At 46.3% G+C, this 14,852-nt stretch overlaps 2 protein-coding genes across 2 annotated transcripts in view; both read left to right on the top strand.

The window, feature by feature from the left end:
- LOC141105475 (uncharacterized) overlaps window positions 1-7,502 on the top strand; it is a 36,113-nt gene extending 28,611 nt beyond the window's left edge. The window contains 1 exon segment of the mRNA XM_073595326.1: window positions 6,003-7,502. Within this exon segment, the coding sequence (XP_073451427.1) occupies window positions 6,003-7,214 (1,212 nt within the window). The 3' untranslated portion in view covers window positions 7,215-7,502.
- LOC141106830 (uncharacterized) overlaps window positions 1-14,852 on the top strand; it is a 125,065-nt gene that overhangs the window by 75,745 nt on the left and 34,468 nt on the right. The gene's annotated exons all lie outside the window — the stretch shown is intronic.

Consider the following 14,852-nt stretch of genomic DNA (forward strand, 5'->3'; position numbering starts at 1 on the left):
AGTGAAGGTAACAGCCCGCTTAAACCAGCAGTTCCACCGAGAGTTATTGCTACATAACTCAGTGATTTCCTATGATCATTGCCTCTATCTAATGTCCATAATTTTGTATCGCAATATTTTTACAGCTTGAGGAATTTCAGTAAAAATACTTCATTATTGGCCACTAGATGGAGCTGACATTCATAGGAAATCACTCTGTTAGTTACAATATGGCCAGAATTGATCACATCTGGGCTCATTCTTGTCACACTCGTCCAACAAATCTTCTGTACATTGATCCCTTGGTGTCCGTCATCAGGCATGGTTTCCTACAAATCCCGGAGATATTATACCCATTCACTTATGACTACAGTAGACATCGAAGAACATAAACCAACAATATTAAACCAACCACTGATTCAAAATTGAAGTACTGAATTTGGACATTAGTGCAATCAGCATTTCGTATGTAGGCGTCCGTGACATATCGTTTATGTACATGGGGACTCAAACATTTTGGGGGGAGTTTAAGTGTTTGGAAGTGGTTCCCGTCATCAGGCATGGTTTCCTACAATTCCTGGAGATATTATACCCATGCACTTATGAGTACAGTAGACATCGAAGAACATAAACCAACAATATTGAACCAACCAATGATTCAAAACCAAAATACTGAATTTGACCATTAGCATGATCAATATTTCGTATGTAGGCGCCCATGACATGGCGTTTATGTACATGGGGACTCAAATATTTTGAGGGGTTATGAAGTGTTTGTGGGTAACTTGAATGTTTTCCATCTTTTTTTTTTTTCACTTAACTTTATTGCCAAAAATAATGAACTAATAGCCCCCCCATATGTTAGTATTTTGTTGTGACAGGTTCTCTTTTATGAGAGACTATTAGGTCCTTCGTGTCTCTCCTACCCTCCACTGAAGATAATGAAGAGCAGACTGGGCTTCATTCACAGCTCCTCTGGTCAAAGCGGTCAGGAATGAAAGAAATAAACCCGGAAGTGACCCAATACACATCACTTCCGGGTTAATTCTAGCTAGGGGTGATCAGCGAGCGGATGTTCTCTGGTTTCTTCTCTCTCATCTACCTAACAGAACCCACCATGCCAATACTGGGCCTGCAGGTGGGATATCAAAACCCAGTTAACACGGTGGAGAGTCTAGGTAAGCCATCCAGTGGCTGTATAGAGGTTCCAACCCTGTGACGATGTCTGAGAGCGCACTTATCCTTCACCAGAATGTTCCAGAAGGGTACTGCTGGTCTCTGTGACAAATGATTCCACTATTGTAGGCAGGTTGGGGGAAGGTTTCCCTGAGCATCGTAAATTGGTGTTTGGCTATTTCCACCATTGGCCACATCTGTAAAATATCTAATTCTCGAGTTTACCGACACTCTGATACCGGGCTGGTAATATCATAGATTTCCATAACCAGGAATGAGATGAGGAAGCATCCATATTGTGTCCAATCATGAAGCAGATTTCTGGCCGCACTCACAGCTTTACAGATAAATCTAAGGGATCCACCAATGTGCTCCAGGCAGTACAATACAGGGCCAAAGTTATTTTTTCCTGGGGGGGGAAGTTCAGCTTTGTGTATCCAAAGAAAAATAAATAGGTGGTGAATTGGGGGGGGGGGGGGTAAAACAGTGGGAGGGGCTTACAATTTTAAACTACTCATAGTGCACAGGGTTACATATTTCACAGTTCTTGTACCCACTAAATATACTTCAATGACTGAGCCACAATAGAGAGTCTAACAGACACACACAAACCTCAGCACAATCATTGGTATAAATGGAACTCTTCCATCAGATATGCTTTTCTACACACAGCCGACCTTCAGGAAGATCTTCAATAACATCCTGACCACTGAGCAACCAACATCTGTTCTACAATATGACAATAAAGTGCGGGTCAGCAATGTGTAGACCGTGATCTACCAGCAGACCGCGACCAGGTGACTGGTAGATGTCGATCTGGGCCTGCTAACCCGCAATTCCAGAGCATCAAACAAAGTTCATTGCAGAGAGACTACGTAAAGTCGAAGCTGTAGTGGGGATTAAGAGCCGCATAAGCCAATGCCTCCTCGGTAGTTCTGGTTCCTGTCCCATGTGGAGTGATAAGCCGATGCCTCCTCTGTAGTTCTGGTTCCTGTCCCATGCGGAGTGATACCAACGGCACTCCATCTCTTATCCCGGCTAGTGGTCTCCAGAGTGGTGGTGCCGGCAGCAGGAAAAGAGAGATCTTCAGGTCATTGTGAAGTAATACACTGAGCATAATAGTATAGGGCTGCTTTCACACTGATGTGCTGCGGTTTCCCCACATCAAGGGTGCACTGCCGTGTACCTGCAGCTTTGCTGCGCTTAGCCAAAGACTTCTATTATATCCCGTGGGTTTGCTGCACCAGGAGTTTTGGTGCGCTTTCAGAAAGTGCACCCCACCTGCAGGATATAATAGAAGTCTATGGCAAAGCTCAGCTAACCCTGAAAAGTTGCAGATGCAGGAAAACCGTAGCACATCAGTGTGAAAGCAGCCTTATAGGGGGCTCAGAACAGGAGAGAGTCATTTCACTAGAACTTGGAGTTAGTCCTAGTTGTCAGTGTAGTGGTCTCTTACATTGGTGACCAAAGGGAGAAGGATATCATCATCAGTGGGAAGGCTGCCAGTTGTTACTGAGAGACAGAAATTGTTCATTGCTCAAGGAACCCCTAGAAACCTTTGGAGGAACCCTGGCTGAGAAAGGCTGGACAAGGCAGTAATATATTTCTCTCCCCCTTGGTGGGAGTGGAGATGACCCCATCTATAAGGATATACAGTACATAAACACACAGCACAAGGCCGTGTTCACACTACGAGACGCTTCTCGGGACTGCAGTTCCTCTGAGCTCCACAAGGTGGTGATCTCACTTCTACCATAGAGACAGGAAGTCTCTATGGAAAGTGATGTCATCTACAGACAGGAAGTTCTGGGTGAGAGGTGAGTCGGGAGGATGTAGTGAGGAGACATTGCTGGAAGTGGCAGCAGAGGAGGTAATAAGATCTTATTTTCTATTTACACCCAGTAATCCCCCCCGTCATGTTCCGTCCTCTTCCTCCATAGTCACTGTGACGTCTTTTATCTCCAGCAGATGATGATACACACATATATAGTGTGGAAACCTAGATTAACCCCTTCAGGGGCAGAACATTTCTCTACTTATATATATATATTTTCATTATCAATTATTATCCTTACCTGTCTAGACGGAAACCTGTATAGATCACATGACCAATGAGGATGGAGGAGGACCGGAGTCACATGACTGAGAAGATACTAAACCTCACCCTGGAGATCATCTACCTGCTGACCGGAGAGGTGAGGAGGATTCTGGGAGGTCACATGACATCACTCTTATCTCTATTAATAACACACAGACCTGACCGGAGAGGTGAGGAGGATTCTGGGAGGTCACATGACATCACTGTTATCTCTATTAATAAAACACAGACCTGACCGGAGAGGTGAGGAGGATTCTGGGATTCTAACATTATATTCCTATTGGTTCTCCAATACAGAGATTTCCTCTTGTGAAGTCAGGTGATCATATGACCATCACAGTGCCTCCATGTGACTCCCTAAAACCTGAGAGACACAACATGGAGAAGATTCTAGAAGTCACCAAGAAGATGATGGAGCTGCTGACAGGAGAGGTGAGGAGGATTCTGGGAATTCTGGGACATTATCCAGTAACAGACAAGGGATGTGTCTGGATGGTGACTGTATCATTGTGTGTGTCAGGTTCCTATAAGGTGTCAGGATGTCACTGTCTATTTCTCCATGGAGGAGTGGGAGTATTTAGAAGGACACAAGGATCTCTACAAGGACGTCATGATGGACAATCAGCCGCCCCTCACATCACCGGGTAAGAGGAGACTTTATTGTAAAGGAGAGAGCAGTACGGAGGCTCCACCTAGATCCCCCATCATCTGATAAACACATAGAAACAATGTATTCAGTCAGTGTGTGTGTTTCCTACAGATGGATCCAGTAATGAGAACCCACCAGAGAGATGTCCCCGTCCTCTGTATTCCCGGGATTCCACACAGGAAGGTCACACCATCCCTCACCATCATCAGGTAGATGATTGACAATTATTAGTAGTTCTTATTTATACACAGCATGTTTGTTACAATTAATGTTTTATTACATCTTTCAGAATGAAAAAAATAATATTGTTGTAAAAGAAGAGTATAAAGAGGAGGATGAGGAGTATGGAGTGATGGAGGAGTTTTCAGAAGGACACAAGGATATGATGGAGCCACCTAATACCAGGAACCCACCAGAGAGATGTCCCCGTCCTCTGTATTCCCGGGATTCCACACAGGAAGATCACACCATCCCTCACTATTACAAGGTTGGTGGGACGGAGATTATAAGACACAGACTCATGGAGACCATGTGTGGATTTTTTGTGATGTCACAATAATAAAGCTTATATCTTACAGATGATATTCTCTCTCATTTTCTTGGTTTAGAGTGGAGATCCAATCGATATAGAATTTGAGGTTAAATCAGAAGAAGAAGAGAGGTATATGAGGGATGATCAGCGGTCTATGGAGGAGGATGGAATAACGGGGACATTTATAGAGGAGGACACTCCTACAGAGATCAGTACAGGTGGGTCATTAACACTAAATACATTCCTCCACCCATACTGCTCACTGATTGGTCCAGAGTAGGGCGGGGACTGGGTGATATCAGCCTGTAATCCCCTGGTCACTTTCCTGAGCTGTGTTCCCCGTCCTGTATTCCTGTATTTCTCTCGGATAATCTTCCTTCTCTGTGCTGCAGACCGTTGTTTTTCTTTTTTTAGAACCCCAAAGCAGCCCCCCTATGGTAAGGGCATGTGGCCTGGTATGGTTTTGGGGGGGGGGGGGGGGCGCTTGCTCGTCCCCCTTTCCTGACCTGACGGACTGCATGCTCGGATAAGGGTCTGGTATGGATTTTGAGGGGGAACCCCGCGACATTTTTTTTCACTTTTTTCAGCAATATTTGTTTTTTTTTTCATTCAGCTGTCAGCGGGGAACCCTGTTGACAGCTGATGACTTAACCGTTGTTAAGGACGCAGTGGCAGGCTTCCTGGTCTTGGGCGAACAGGCGATGTTCGGGCCGAAATTTTGCTCAGCTCCAGCTATTCGCCCAACTCTACTGGTGAGCGGTCCCAAACCGTTTTATAATTCACAATGAACATGAATGTGCCACAAATCCACCCTTCTCGTGTCACACACAATAAGCTGACAGTGCGCCACTCTGCAATACCCTCATACACCTCCAGGTGTGCTCTCACCTCTTCAGATGGACCCCATTGCTAAATAACAAGAGAACATAACCAGCATGAAATCACACACCTTCAGGTCCATGTAGATGGAGCCTCCTCTAAGTAGCCAGCTTCTGCTACTAGAGATAACGAGACCACATAGTGCTCACTGTTATATTTATTAAATGGATAAGATAGAAAAGCACTCACATGGTTAAAAAAACAATCCAGCATTGAATACACATAATCACTGCAGATTCCCCAAGCACCAGTCTCGGTGTAACTTGAGGGCATTTCGCCTAACGTGATGATGGCCTCAAACCACGCCCATCTTATGCATTGCATCCTGATAGGACTTCCTTTAAAAGTAGATATGGTCTTCAGGATCAGTCCAGTCTTCATCTTGGTTGTTCTTCCCCCATCCTCACTCTCTGACCTCTGGTGGGGCTCAGCCCCGTTTATTTATGACTAAATCATGGACTAAATAAGGAAGTGCAGGACTTCTTGTGTTGGGAAGATGGCAATGAGTGATAGAGGGGGTGGGGACACTCGTCCTATAATCCCCTCATCACTGTCACTCCTATAAAAGACAGTTCTCGTTGTTTCCTCACTCTCTGACTAAGGTCCATGAATAAAGAAATGAACTGGTAGGAGATCAGAGGACCCATTTACTAGTTACCTTGAGGGGGGAATTGTAAGATCCTGAGAGACAAAGCTGCCTGATGTGGGCGGAGTCCTGGTTTAGGGGAACCAATCTGCTCATGTCTAGTAATAATCTTTGTATCTCTATTTTGGTAGATGGACGGGAGATGAGGAAAACCTCAGAGGATTGTCTCACTTTGTCTCCAGACTGTAAAGTAGAAGATGAGGACATCACACAGTATAGTCCAGGAGAAAACCCGACTATCTCAAATGTCCATCCGGCACCACACAGTGTAGATGGACCATCGTATTCCTCTTATCCTGAGGAACCTCAGACTGTGCGGGACGGTGCCGGACCATCGTATTCCTCTTATCCTGAGGAACCTCAGACTGTGAGGGACGGTGCCGGACCATCGTATTCCTCTTATCCTGAGGAACCTCAGACTGTGAGGGACAGTGCCGGACCATCGTATTCCTCTTATCCTGAGGAACCTCAGACTGTGAGGGACAGTGCCGGACCATCGAATTCCTCTTATCCTGAGGAACCTCAGACTGTAAGGGACGGTGCCGTCCTTCCAACACATAAGAGGTTTTCCTGTACTGAGTGCGGGAAGTGTTTTGTATACAAATCACAGCTGGTCTTACATCAGAGATCTCACACGGGGGAGAAGCTGTATTCCTGTGCTGAGTGCGGGAAATGTTTTTCACGGAAGTTCAATCTTTACACACATCAGAAATTGCATACGGGGGAAAAGCCATTTTCCTGTTCTGAGTGCGGGAAATGTTTTGTACACAAATCACATCTTGTATTACACCAGAGATGTCACACAGGTGAGAAGCTGTATTCCTGTTCTGAGTGCGGGAAATGTTTTTCAAAAAAGCCCACTCTTTACACACATCAGAGATTGCACACGGGGGAAAAACCATATTCCTGTCGTGAGTGCGGGAAATGTTTTTCAGACAAGTCCAATCTTGACAAACACCAAAGATTACACACGGGTGAGAAGCCGTATTCCTGTTCTGAGTGCGGGAAATGTTTTTCAAAAAAGCCAAATCTTTACATACATCAGACATTGCACACAGGGGAAAAACCATATTCTTGTCCTGAGTGTGGGAAATGTTTTTCACAGAAGTCCAGTCTTTGTAGACATCAGAGATGTCACACGGGTGAGAAGCCGTATTCCTGTCCTGAGTGCGGGAAATGTTATTCACATAAGGCCGACCTTTACAGACATCAGAGATTGCACATGGAGGAGAAGCCGTATTCCTGTCCTGAGTGAGGGAATTGTTCCTCCCTGAAGTCCTGTCTTCCTGTACATCAGGGGTCCCACACAATCCTCGAGGTGTATTAGTGAGTGTGGGAAATGTCTTGTATATGAATGTTACTGGACATGTGTGGGGAAGAAGCACACCCTGATATACACCTCAGATATACTCCATGGCTGATCTTCATCATGTAAGAAACAGTTGATAAGGAGATCAGAGATCACCAAAGACATGGATGAAGTGTTGTACCGTGTTGGCCATTGATAGCAGGAGAAAAATAAAAATGGAGTCATTACCTCTCATTGGCTGAGTACATTTTGTGGTGTAAACTCTTGCAAGAGGTCTGTTTTCCCAAGTCGTCTTCCAGGACGAAACACGTTAACCCCACCACTTAAAAGGAGGCCCTCTAGGCCTTTTAAATTAAAAATGGAGTCATTACCTCTCATTGGCTGAGTACATTTTGTGGTATGGAGACTTAGAGGTCTATTATGAATAAGAAAACAAATAGTTGATGGAATGTGGCACAGGTTTGCCCAGCCGTGACAAATATTGTCCACAGTTTAGATAACTGTCAGAAACCATGAAATCAGACTGAGACAGAAGTACAGGTAAATCACACTTGTTTAATAATAAAAGTAAATAGAACAAACGTAGTCAAAACATAGCCAGAGTTCAGTAACCGGAACCAATAGTCAGACAAGCCAAACGTCAGGGAGCCGGAGATGAGCGTAGTAAAAGAGCAAGCAGGATCTGGAGCCAGAAGGGATGTCATCCAAGCAAGTCTTTTAACAGGAATGCAGGAGATTTGTGATGCCTCTGTGATGTTGACCAAGGTGAAGGCAGAGATCCTCTGGGCTTGACGGCTTAACTAGGCAGGACTGACGAGCAGGATATCATCAACAGCTGAGTAACTGTGGCGAGATAGGAGCTGGCAATTAGCCGTCGTCTGAGCGGCCAGCTCAGAGAAGGAAGGGCTGAGCCCAGCCCTGACAATAACTCAGTGATTTTCTATGATCATTGCCTCCATCTAGTGTCCATAATTCTGAATCACAATATTTTTACAGATGGAGGTATTTCAGGAAAAATGCTTCATTATGACCACTAGATGGAGCTGACAATCATGGGACATCACTCTGTTAATTACAATATGGCCAGAATTGATCACATCTGGGATCATGCTTGTCACACTCGTCCAACAAATCTTCTGTACATTGATCCCTTGGTGTCCGTCATCAGGCATGGTTTCCTACAAGTCCCAGAGATATTATACCCATGCACTTATGAGTACAGTAGACTTGTCGGGGCTCACCCCTGGGTTTACCTGATATTCTGTATATATTCTCAATAGTCAGTATGTGTGCCAACAGACCTGCCTATATCCCTTTTAAAGGGACTGTTTCCTAGTTATGCTATGTTGTACACTGTACTTTTTTGTCTTGCACATGTTTATATGTTCTTATTCTTCAACAATTTTTGGATGTGCTTTTGTATTCATATTATTTTGTATTAAACAAAAATTACATTAAAAAAATGCAGCCTGCCTCTCCAAGAAATGGGGGTCAAATGTTTCCTAAACCATACTAGGTTGCATGCCGTCAACTAAGGGGGTGCATTTCCAGGGTGGGCCCCCTTACCTTCTCCCAATGTTGATGAGGATAAGGGCCTCTTTCCAACAACCCTGGCCGGTGGTTGTGGGGGGGGGGTCCATGGGCAGAGGGCTTATCAGAATCTGGAAGCCCCTTTTAATTCTAGCACCCTCTAGTGTGCAAAGGTGATAGGAAAATTTAGCTGGCTCGTTGTAGCTTAAGCGAGTCTGGATAATTGCTTTGGGTTCAGATGTAGATCAGGCTGGAGGGTTCTACAGGTCAGACTTCTGGCACTTCCCCCTGGTTCTAGAATCCACCAGAAAGTTCTAGATGCTAGTAGGTGGAGGTTAGGGGTCAATGATCTGCATATTTATGAGAATCTGACCATTCCCCATTCAGGAGGCCTGGCAAGGTGGATGGATGGGCTTGTAAATATAGAAGATCCTGGCCAGCAGGGTTGTTGCTGTCAGGTGAAAAATGGAATGCTGAAGCTTGAGTTGTGAGGGGACTCCGGGGCTGGTGGGCTCTGCCTCCAAGCTGGAGCTGAGGAGAGAGGAAGAAAAGCTTGAATCCTGGAATCGGGCCCAAGCTTTTTGGTTGTGAGGCCCCCTCTGTGGCTTGGGAACATGCAGAGAATTCCACACAACCTCCTCTTCCCACTGGGTGTGGGAAGGGCTCTGATGATGTCCATAATATCCTTGGGGGGGAAAGGGGATAGTCCAACCCCAACTCCAAGGTGGTCCTCTTCTGCACTTCACACTGAAACTGGGAGAACCTTGGAAGCTCCCTCAGCCTGCCTTGTCCAGGATGAACACACTCCTGTGAGGACCTAACAATTTAATTCTTGTAGGCAGTGTTCTGGGCCTGGGTCCTCGCCCAAGTGCTTAATGGTCCAGATTGGGCCCGGTGTTGGGCAAAGGCTTTTTCCAGCTAAAGTTCCTTCACACAGGATAGCAGCTGCTTGACCTCCGCTGCCCACTCACCCTGTTCAGATTTCCCTGACTGTTCTGCTTCCCTCTCAGGCTGTCCTGCTTCCAGTTCTGTATCTTTATGAACGTCCCCCAGTCCCACTCTGGGTCCAACTCACTGGCCAGAGACCAGTCACATACATTCCAACCATCCCAGATTGCCCGTGAAAGTTCCGCCTTGGGAGGTCTGTCCCGCTTCCCGGGCACCTTCATTCCGGGGCAATACAATGTCCTGGAATTGCCCCCCCCCTGGGCCGATCTGATGCCCCCTAAAAATGCCACTGCATCGCCGCTGTCCCTCACTGCCTGGTGTACTCCTGGCCAAGACCCACTTTAATATTCACCCCCAGGTGCTGCCTGGCTCACTGCCTAAACAACTGGTTGCTAGACACAGCTCATCTAGCGTCTAGCAACCAGTGACGTCATGACGAGGAGGAGAGCGGGGCCCCAGCATTCAGAGCGAGCTGGAGGAAGATTTAACTTCCTCCTCCTCGCACCTAGGCTCCGCCCCCGACTCCGGGTCTTGCCTGAAGGCTGTTCCTGCTGTCAAGAGAGGTAGGAGAAATGCTCCCTGCAGTGCCCCGAGGACGCTCATGGTCACTCTGCTCCCTCCCATACACTGCCCCACTCCAGTCATGCTGTATAGTCCCTCCATACTTCCCTCCACTACCCCCCTCCCATCATATTGCCCTCCACTACCCCCTCCTATCATACTGCCCTCCACTACCCCCCTCCCATCATACTGCCCTCCACTACCACCCCTCCCATTATACTGCCCTCCACTACCCCCCATTATACTGCCCTCCACTACCACCCCTTCCATCATACTTCCCTCCACTACCCCCCATTATACTGCCCTCCACTACCCCCCATTATACTGCCCTCCACTACCACCCCTCCCATTATACTGCCCTCCACTACCCCCCTCCCATCATACTGCCCTCCACTACCCCCCTCCTTTTATACTATCCTCCACTACCACCCCCTCCCCCATTATACTGTCCTCCACTACCACCCCTCCCATTATACTCTGTGCGCAAGTCATCCCAAAACCCTGCACTATGTATATAGCTCATCCCAGAACCCTGCACTCTGTACACAGCTCATCCCAGAACCTTGCACTCTGTACACAGCTCATCCCAGAACCCTGCACTCTACATAGCTCATCCTAGAACCCTGCACTCTACACAGCTCATCCCAGAACCTTGCACTCTGTACACAGCTCATCCCAGAACCCTGCACTCTACATAGCTCATCCTAGAACCCTGCACTCTACACAGCTCATCCCAGAACCCTGCACTCTATACACAGCTCATCCCAGAACCTTGCAATCTGTTCATAGCTCATCCCAGAACCCTGCACTCTACATAGCTCATCCTAGAACCCTGCACTCTACACAGCTCATCCCAGAACCCTGCACTCTATACACAGCTCATCCCAGAACCTTGCAATCTGTTCATAGCTCATCCCAGAACCCTGCACTCTGAACATAGCTCATCCCAGAACCCTGCACTCTGTACATAGCTCACCGCAGAACCCTGCACTCTGTACATAGCTCACCGCAGAACCCTGCACTCTGTACATAGCTCACCGCAGAACCCTGCACTCTGTACATAGCTCATCCCAGAACCTTGCACTTTGTATGTAATGCACTCCAAACCCTGCATGCCTTTATCCTTTTTTTTAAATGAATGTGCTGGGGTTTGTATGTACCCATGAGACTCTTGCTTGTGGAACAATAATAAAAGCATTTTATAGGTACAAGGAAGCCCGAGTTTTGTTTCATGATGCCCCTTAAGCTCCTCGCAGCACTGTCAGCCATTTGACCACGCCCACATTTGCCGCAGCTCACTATGCAAGGTTACTTCCTTCCTCAAGTGTCTCTCATTCTGAAGTTCAAAAGTTGGGAGGTATGCACTCATCCAACTCTGACACTGGGAGCCCAAACTCAGCCTGCAGTCCGGGTGACCCCCCAATCTATCTTACCTCTGATGTCACTCACCACTGGCTCGTCTGACAACAAGTAGTCATCACAATCCGGCTCCTTTCCGAGTGGAGGTGACGGGGTGGACTTCAGCAGTTTGCTGCTCTGGTGGGATGGCTTGGTCTTTAGTGGCAGCACCTTCAGGCACTGCAGGACATAGCTCACCTGTTCCTGGGCCCTGGATGTTTCTACTGAGAGGACATAGAGCTCCTGCATAATGTGAGACTTTGCTATTTTCTACTAAGGGGACATAAAGCTCCTGCATACAATTGGGACTTCACTATTTTCTACTAAGGGGACATAGAGCTCCTGCATACAGTTGGACTTCTCTATTTTCTACTAAGGGGACACAAATCTTCTCCATACAATTGGGACTTCTCTATTTTCTACTAAGGGGACATAGAGCTCCTGCATACAGTTGGACTTCTCTATTTTCTACTAAGGGGACACAAATCTTCTCCATACAGTTGGGACTTCTCTATTTTCTACTAAGGGGACACAAATCTTCTCCATACAATTGGGACTTCTCTATTTTCCTACTAAGGGGACATAGAGCTCCTGCACACAGTTAGGACTTCTCTATTTTCTAAGGGGACATAGAGCTCCTGCATACAGTTTAGACTTTGTTATTTTCTACTAAGACTCAGAGCTCCTCCATACCTTTGGGACTTCTCTATTTTCTACTAAGAAGTCTCCAAGCTCCTCCATACCATTGGGACTTTCCTACTAAGGGGACATACTGTAGAGCTCCTGCATACAGTTGGACTTCTCTATTTTCTACTAAGGGGACACAAATCTTCTCCATACAATTGGGACTTCTCTATTTTCCTACTAAGGGGATATAGAGCTCCTACATACAATTGGGACTTCTCTATTTTCCTACTAAGGGGATATAGAGCTCCTACATACAGTTGGGACTTCTCTATTTTCTATTAAGGGGACACAAAGCTTCTCCATACCATTGGGACTTCTCTATTTTCTAATAAGGGGAAATAGAGCTCCTGCATACAGTTGAGACTTTGCTATTCCTACTATGGGGACACAGAGCTCCTGAAAACAGATGGGACATTTGCTACTGATCCATTAAGGAATGACATCATTCCAGAGGAAGTACAGTCTAGGATCCATTTTGCTGCAAGTTATACATAGAGAAGTTGTCCTCCAAGTTATTGCTGAACTCACTTCTCCCATAACCTGTTATCCCTATCCAAGTCTATTATCCCTCAAAATAAAACATAAAAACAAGCCCAAGGACCGGTTTCCTGTCTGGATGCAAGTTGAAAAATGTGTGTTGCCTGGCTGTGCAGGAGGAGGGGGGCCTTTAGGGGGTAGCTCTACATAATAGTTCAAAGAAAGGAACGCCGCTCCAGGAGAGCAATCACTACAGTCCGGATGCACTGGGTGCAAGCCACAGCACACCACAAATGATCAATAGGAAGAAAGAAAGGCTGCACAACAACAGGAACGATCCAACGTGATTTATTCCGAAATAAATCAAATGACAGTTCAGGTTTGAGGAGGTGAAACGCGTCACCTCTTGGGTCCTGTGTCATTGTCTTGGTGGCTCTCATTTGACTATTTTTTTAAAATAAATCATGTTGGATCGTTTGTTGTTGTTGTGGAGCCTTCTTTTCTTTTTTTTTAGCCCTACGTAATACTAAGAGGGCCTCCAGCTACCACTCCATTCATGGATGAGTATAGGGTACATAGCAGTCAATGGTACCACTAGCTGACTGGACAGGGGTGCAGTGAGATGGACAGGCGGGGTGGACTGGAGGGTAGCAGAGTGGACTGGGGGGCAGTAGTCTGGTGTACAGTGAGGAGCTGCTGGTGGTCTGTCCTGAGAGGGCCTTAATGTTTTTGGACACTTAAAGCTTTGATGTGTAAACTCTGAACATCAGTGAGGGGGACAGAGACCAGCAGTAGTAAGCAGAGAAGTGTGGGCAGTTTGTGGTCTCTGGATTTTGCACTGGCAACAGAGGTGAGGGGAAGACACATTGGTGGCCGGCACTGAGGACATCTCACTGGCAAGTATGCTTCAGAGTAATGTGTACGGGTGTCAGGCAGTCAGAAACCCATGCACGTGATGTAAATCTGGACTTTGCGGATGACTCCTGGGCATGTAGCAACCCTAAGCGGAGATGACCCCATCTATAAAGATATACAGTACATAGACACACAGCACAACGCCGTGTTCACACTACGAGACGTTGGGCTGCAGTTCCTCTGATCTCCACAAGGTGGTGATCTCACTTACACCAGACAGGAAGTCTCTATGGAAGACAGGAAGTGATGTCAGATACAGACAGGAAATGATGTAACATGCAGACAGGAAGTTCCGGGTGAGAGGTGAGTCGGGAGGAAGTAGAGAGGCGACAAAGCTGGAAATGGCAGTAGAGGAGGTAATAAGATCTTATTTTCTATTTACACCCAGTAACCCCCCCGTCATGTTCCGTCCTCTTCCTCCATAGTCACTGTGACGTCTTTTATCTCCAGCAGATGAAGATACTCACATATATAGTGTGGAAACCTAGATTAACCCCTTCAGGGGCAGAACATTCCCCCCCCCATATATATATATATATATATATATATATATATATATATATATATATATATATATTCATTATCAATATTCTTTTTTACCTATCTAGGCAGAAACCTGTAAATATCAAATTATGGCTCGAATGAGGATGGAGGAGGACCGGAGTCACATGACTGAGAAGATACTAAACCTCACCCTGGAGATCATCTACCTGCTGACCGGAGAGGTGAGGAGGATTCTGGGAGGTCACATGACATCACTCTTATCTCTATTAATAAAACACAGACCTGACCGGAGAGGTGAGGAGGATTCTGGGAGGTCACATGACATCACTCTTATCTCTAATAATAAAACACAGACCTGACCGGAGAGGTGAGGAGGATTCTGGGAGGTCACATGACATCACTCTTATCTCTATTAATAAAACACAGACCTGACCGGAGAGGTGAGGAGGATTCTGGGAGGTCACATGACATCACTCTTATCTCTATTAATAAAACACAGACCTGACCGGAGAGGTGAGGAGGATTCTGGGAGGTCACATGACATCACTCTTATCTCTATTAATA

This window comes from Aquarana catesbeiana, linkage group LG08 (assembly GCF_042186555.1).
Source record: "Aquarana catesbeiana isolate 2022-GZ linkage group LG08, ASM4218655v1, whole genome shotgun sequence".
NCBI lineage: Eukaryota > Metazoa > Chordata > Amphibia > Anura > Ranidae > Aquarana > Aquarana catesbeiana.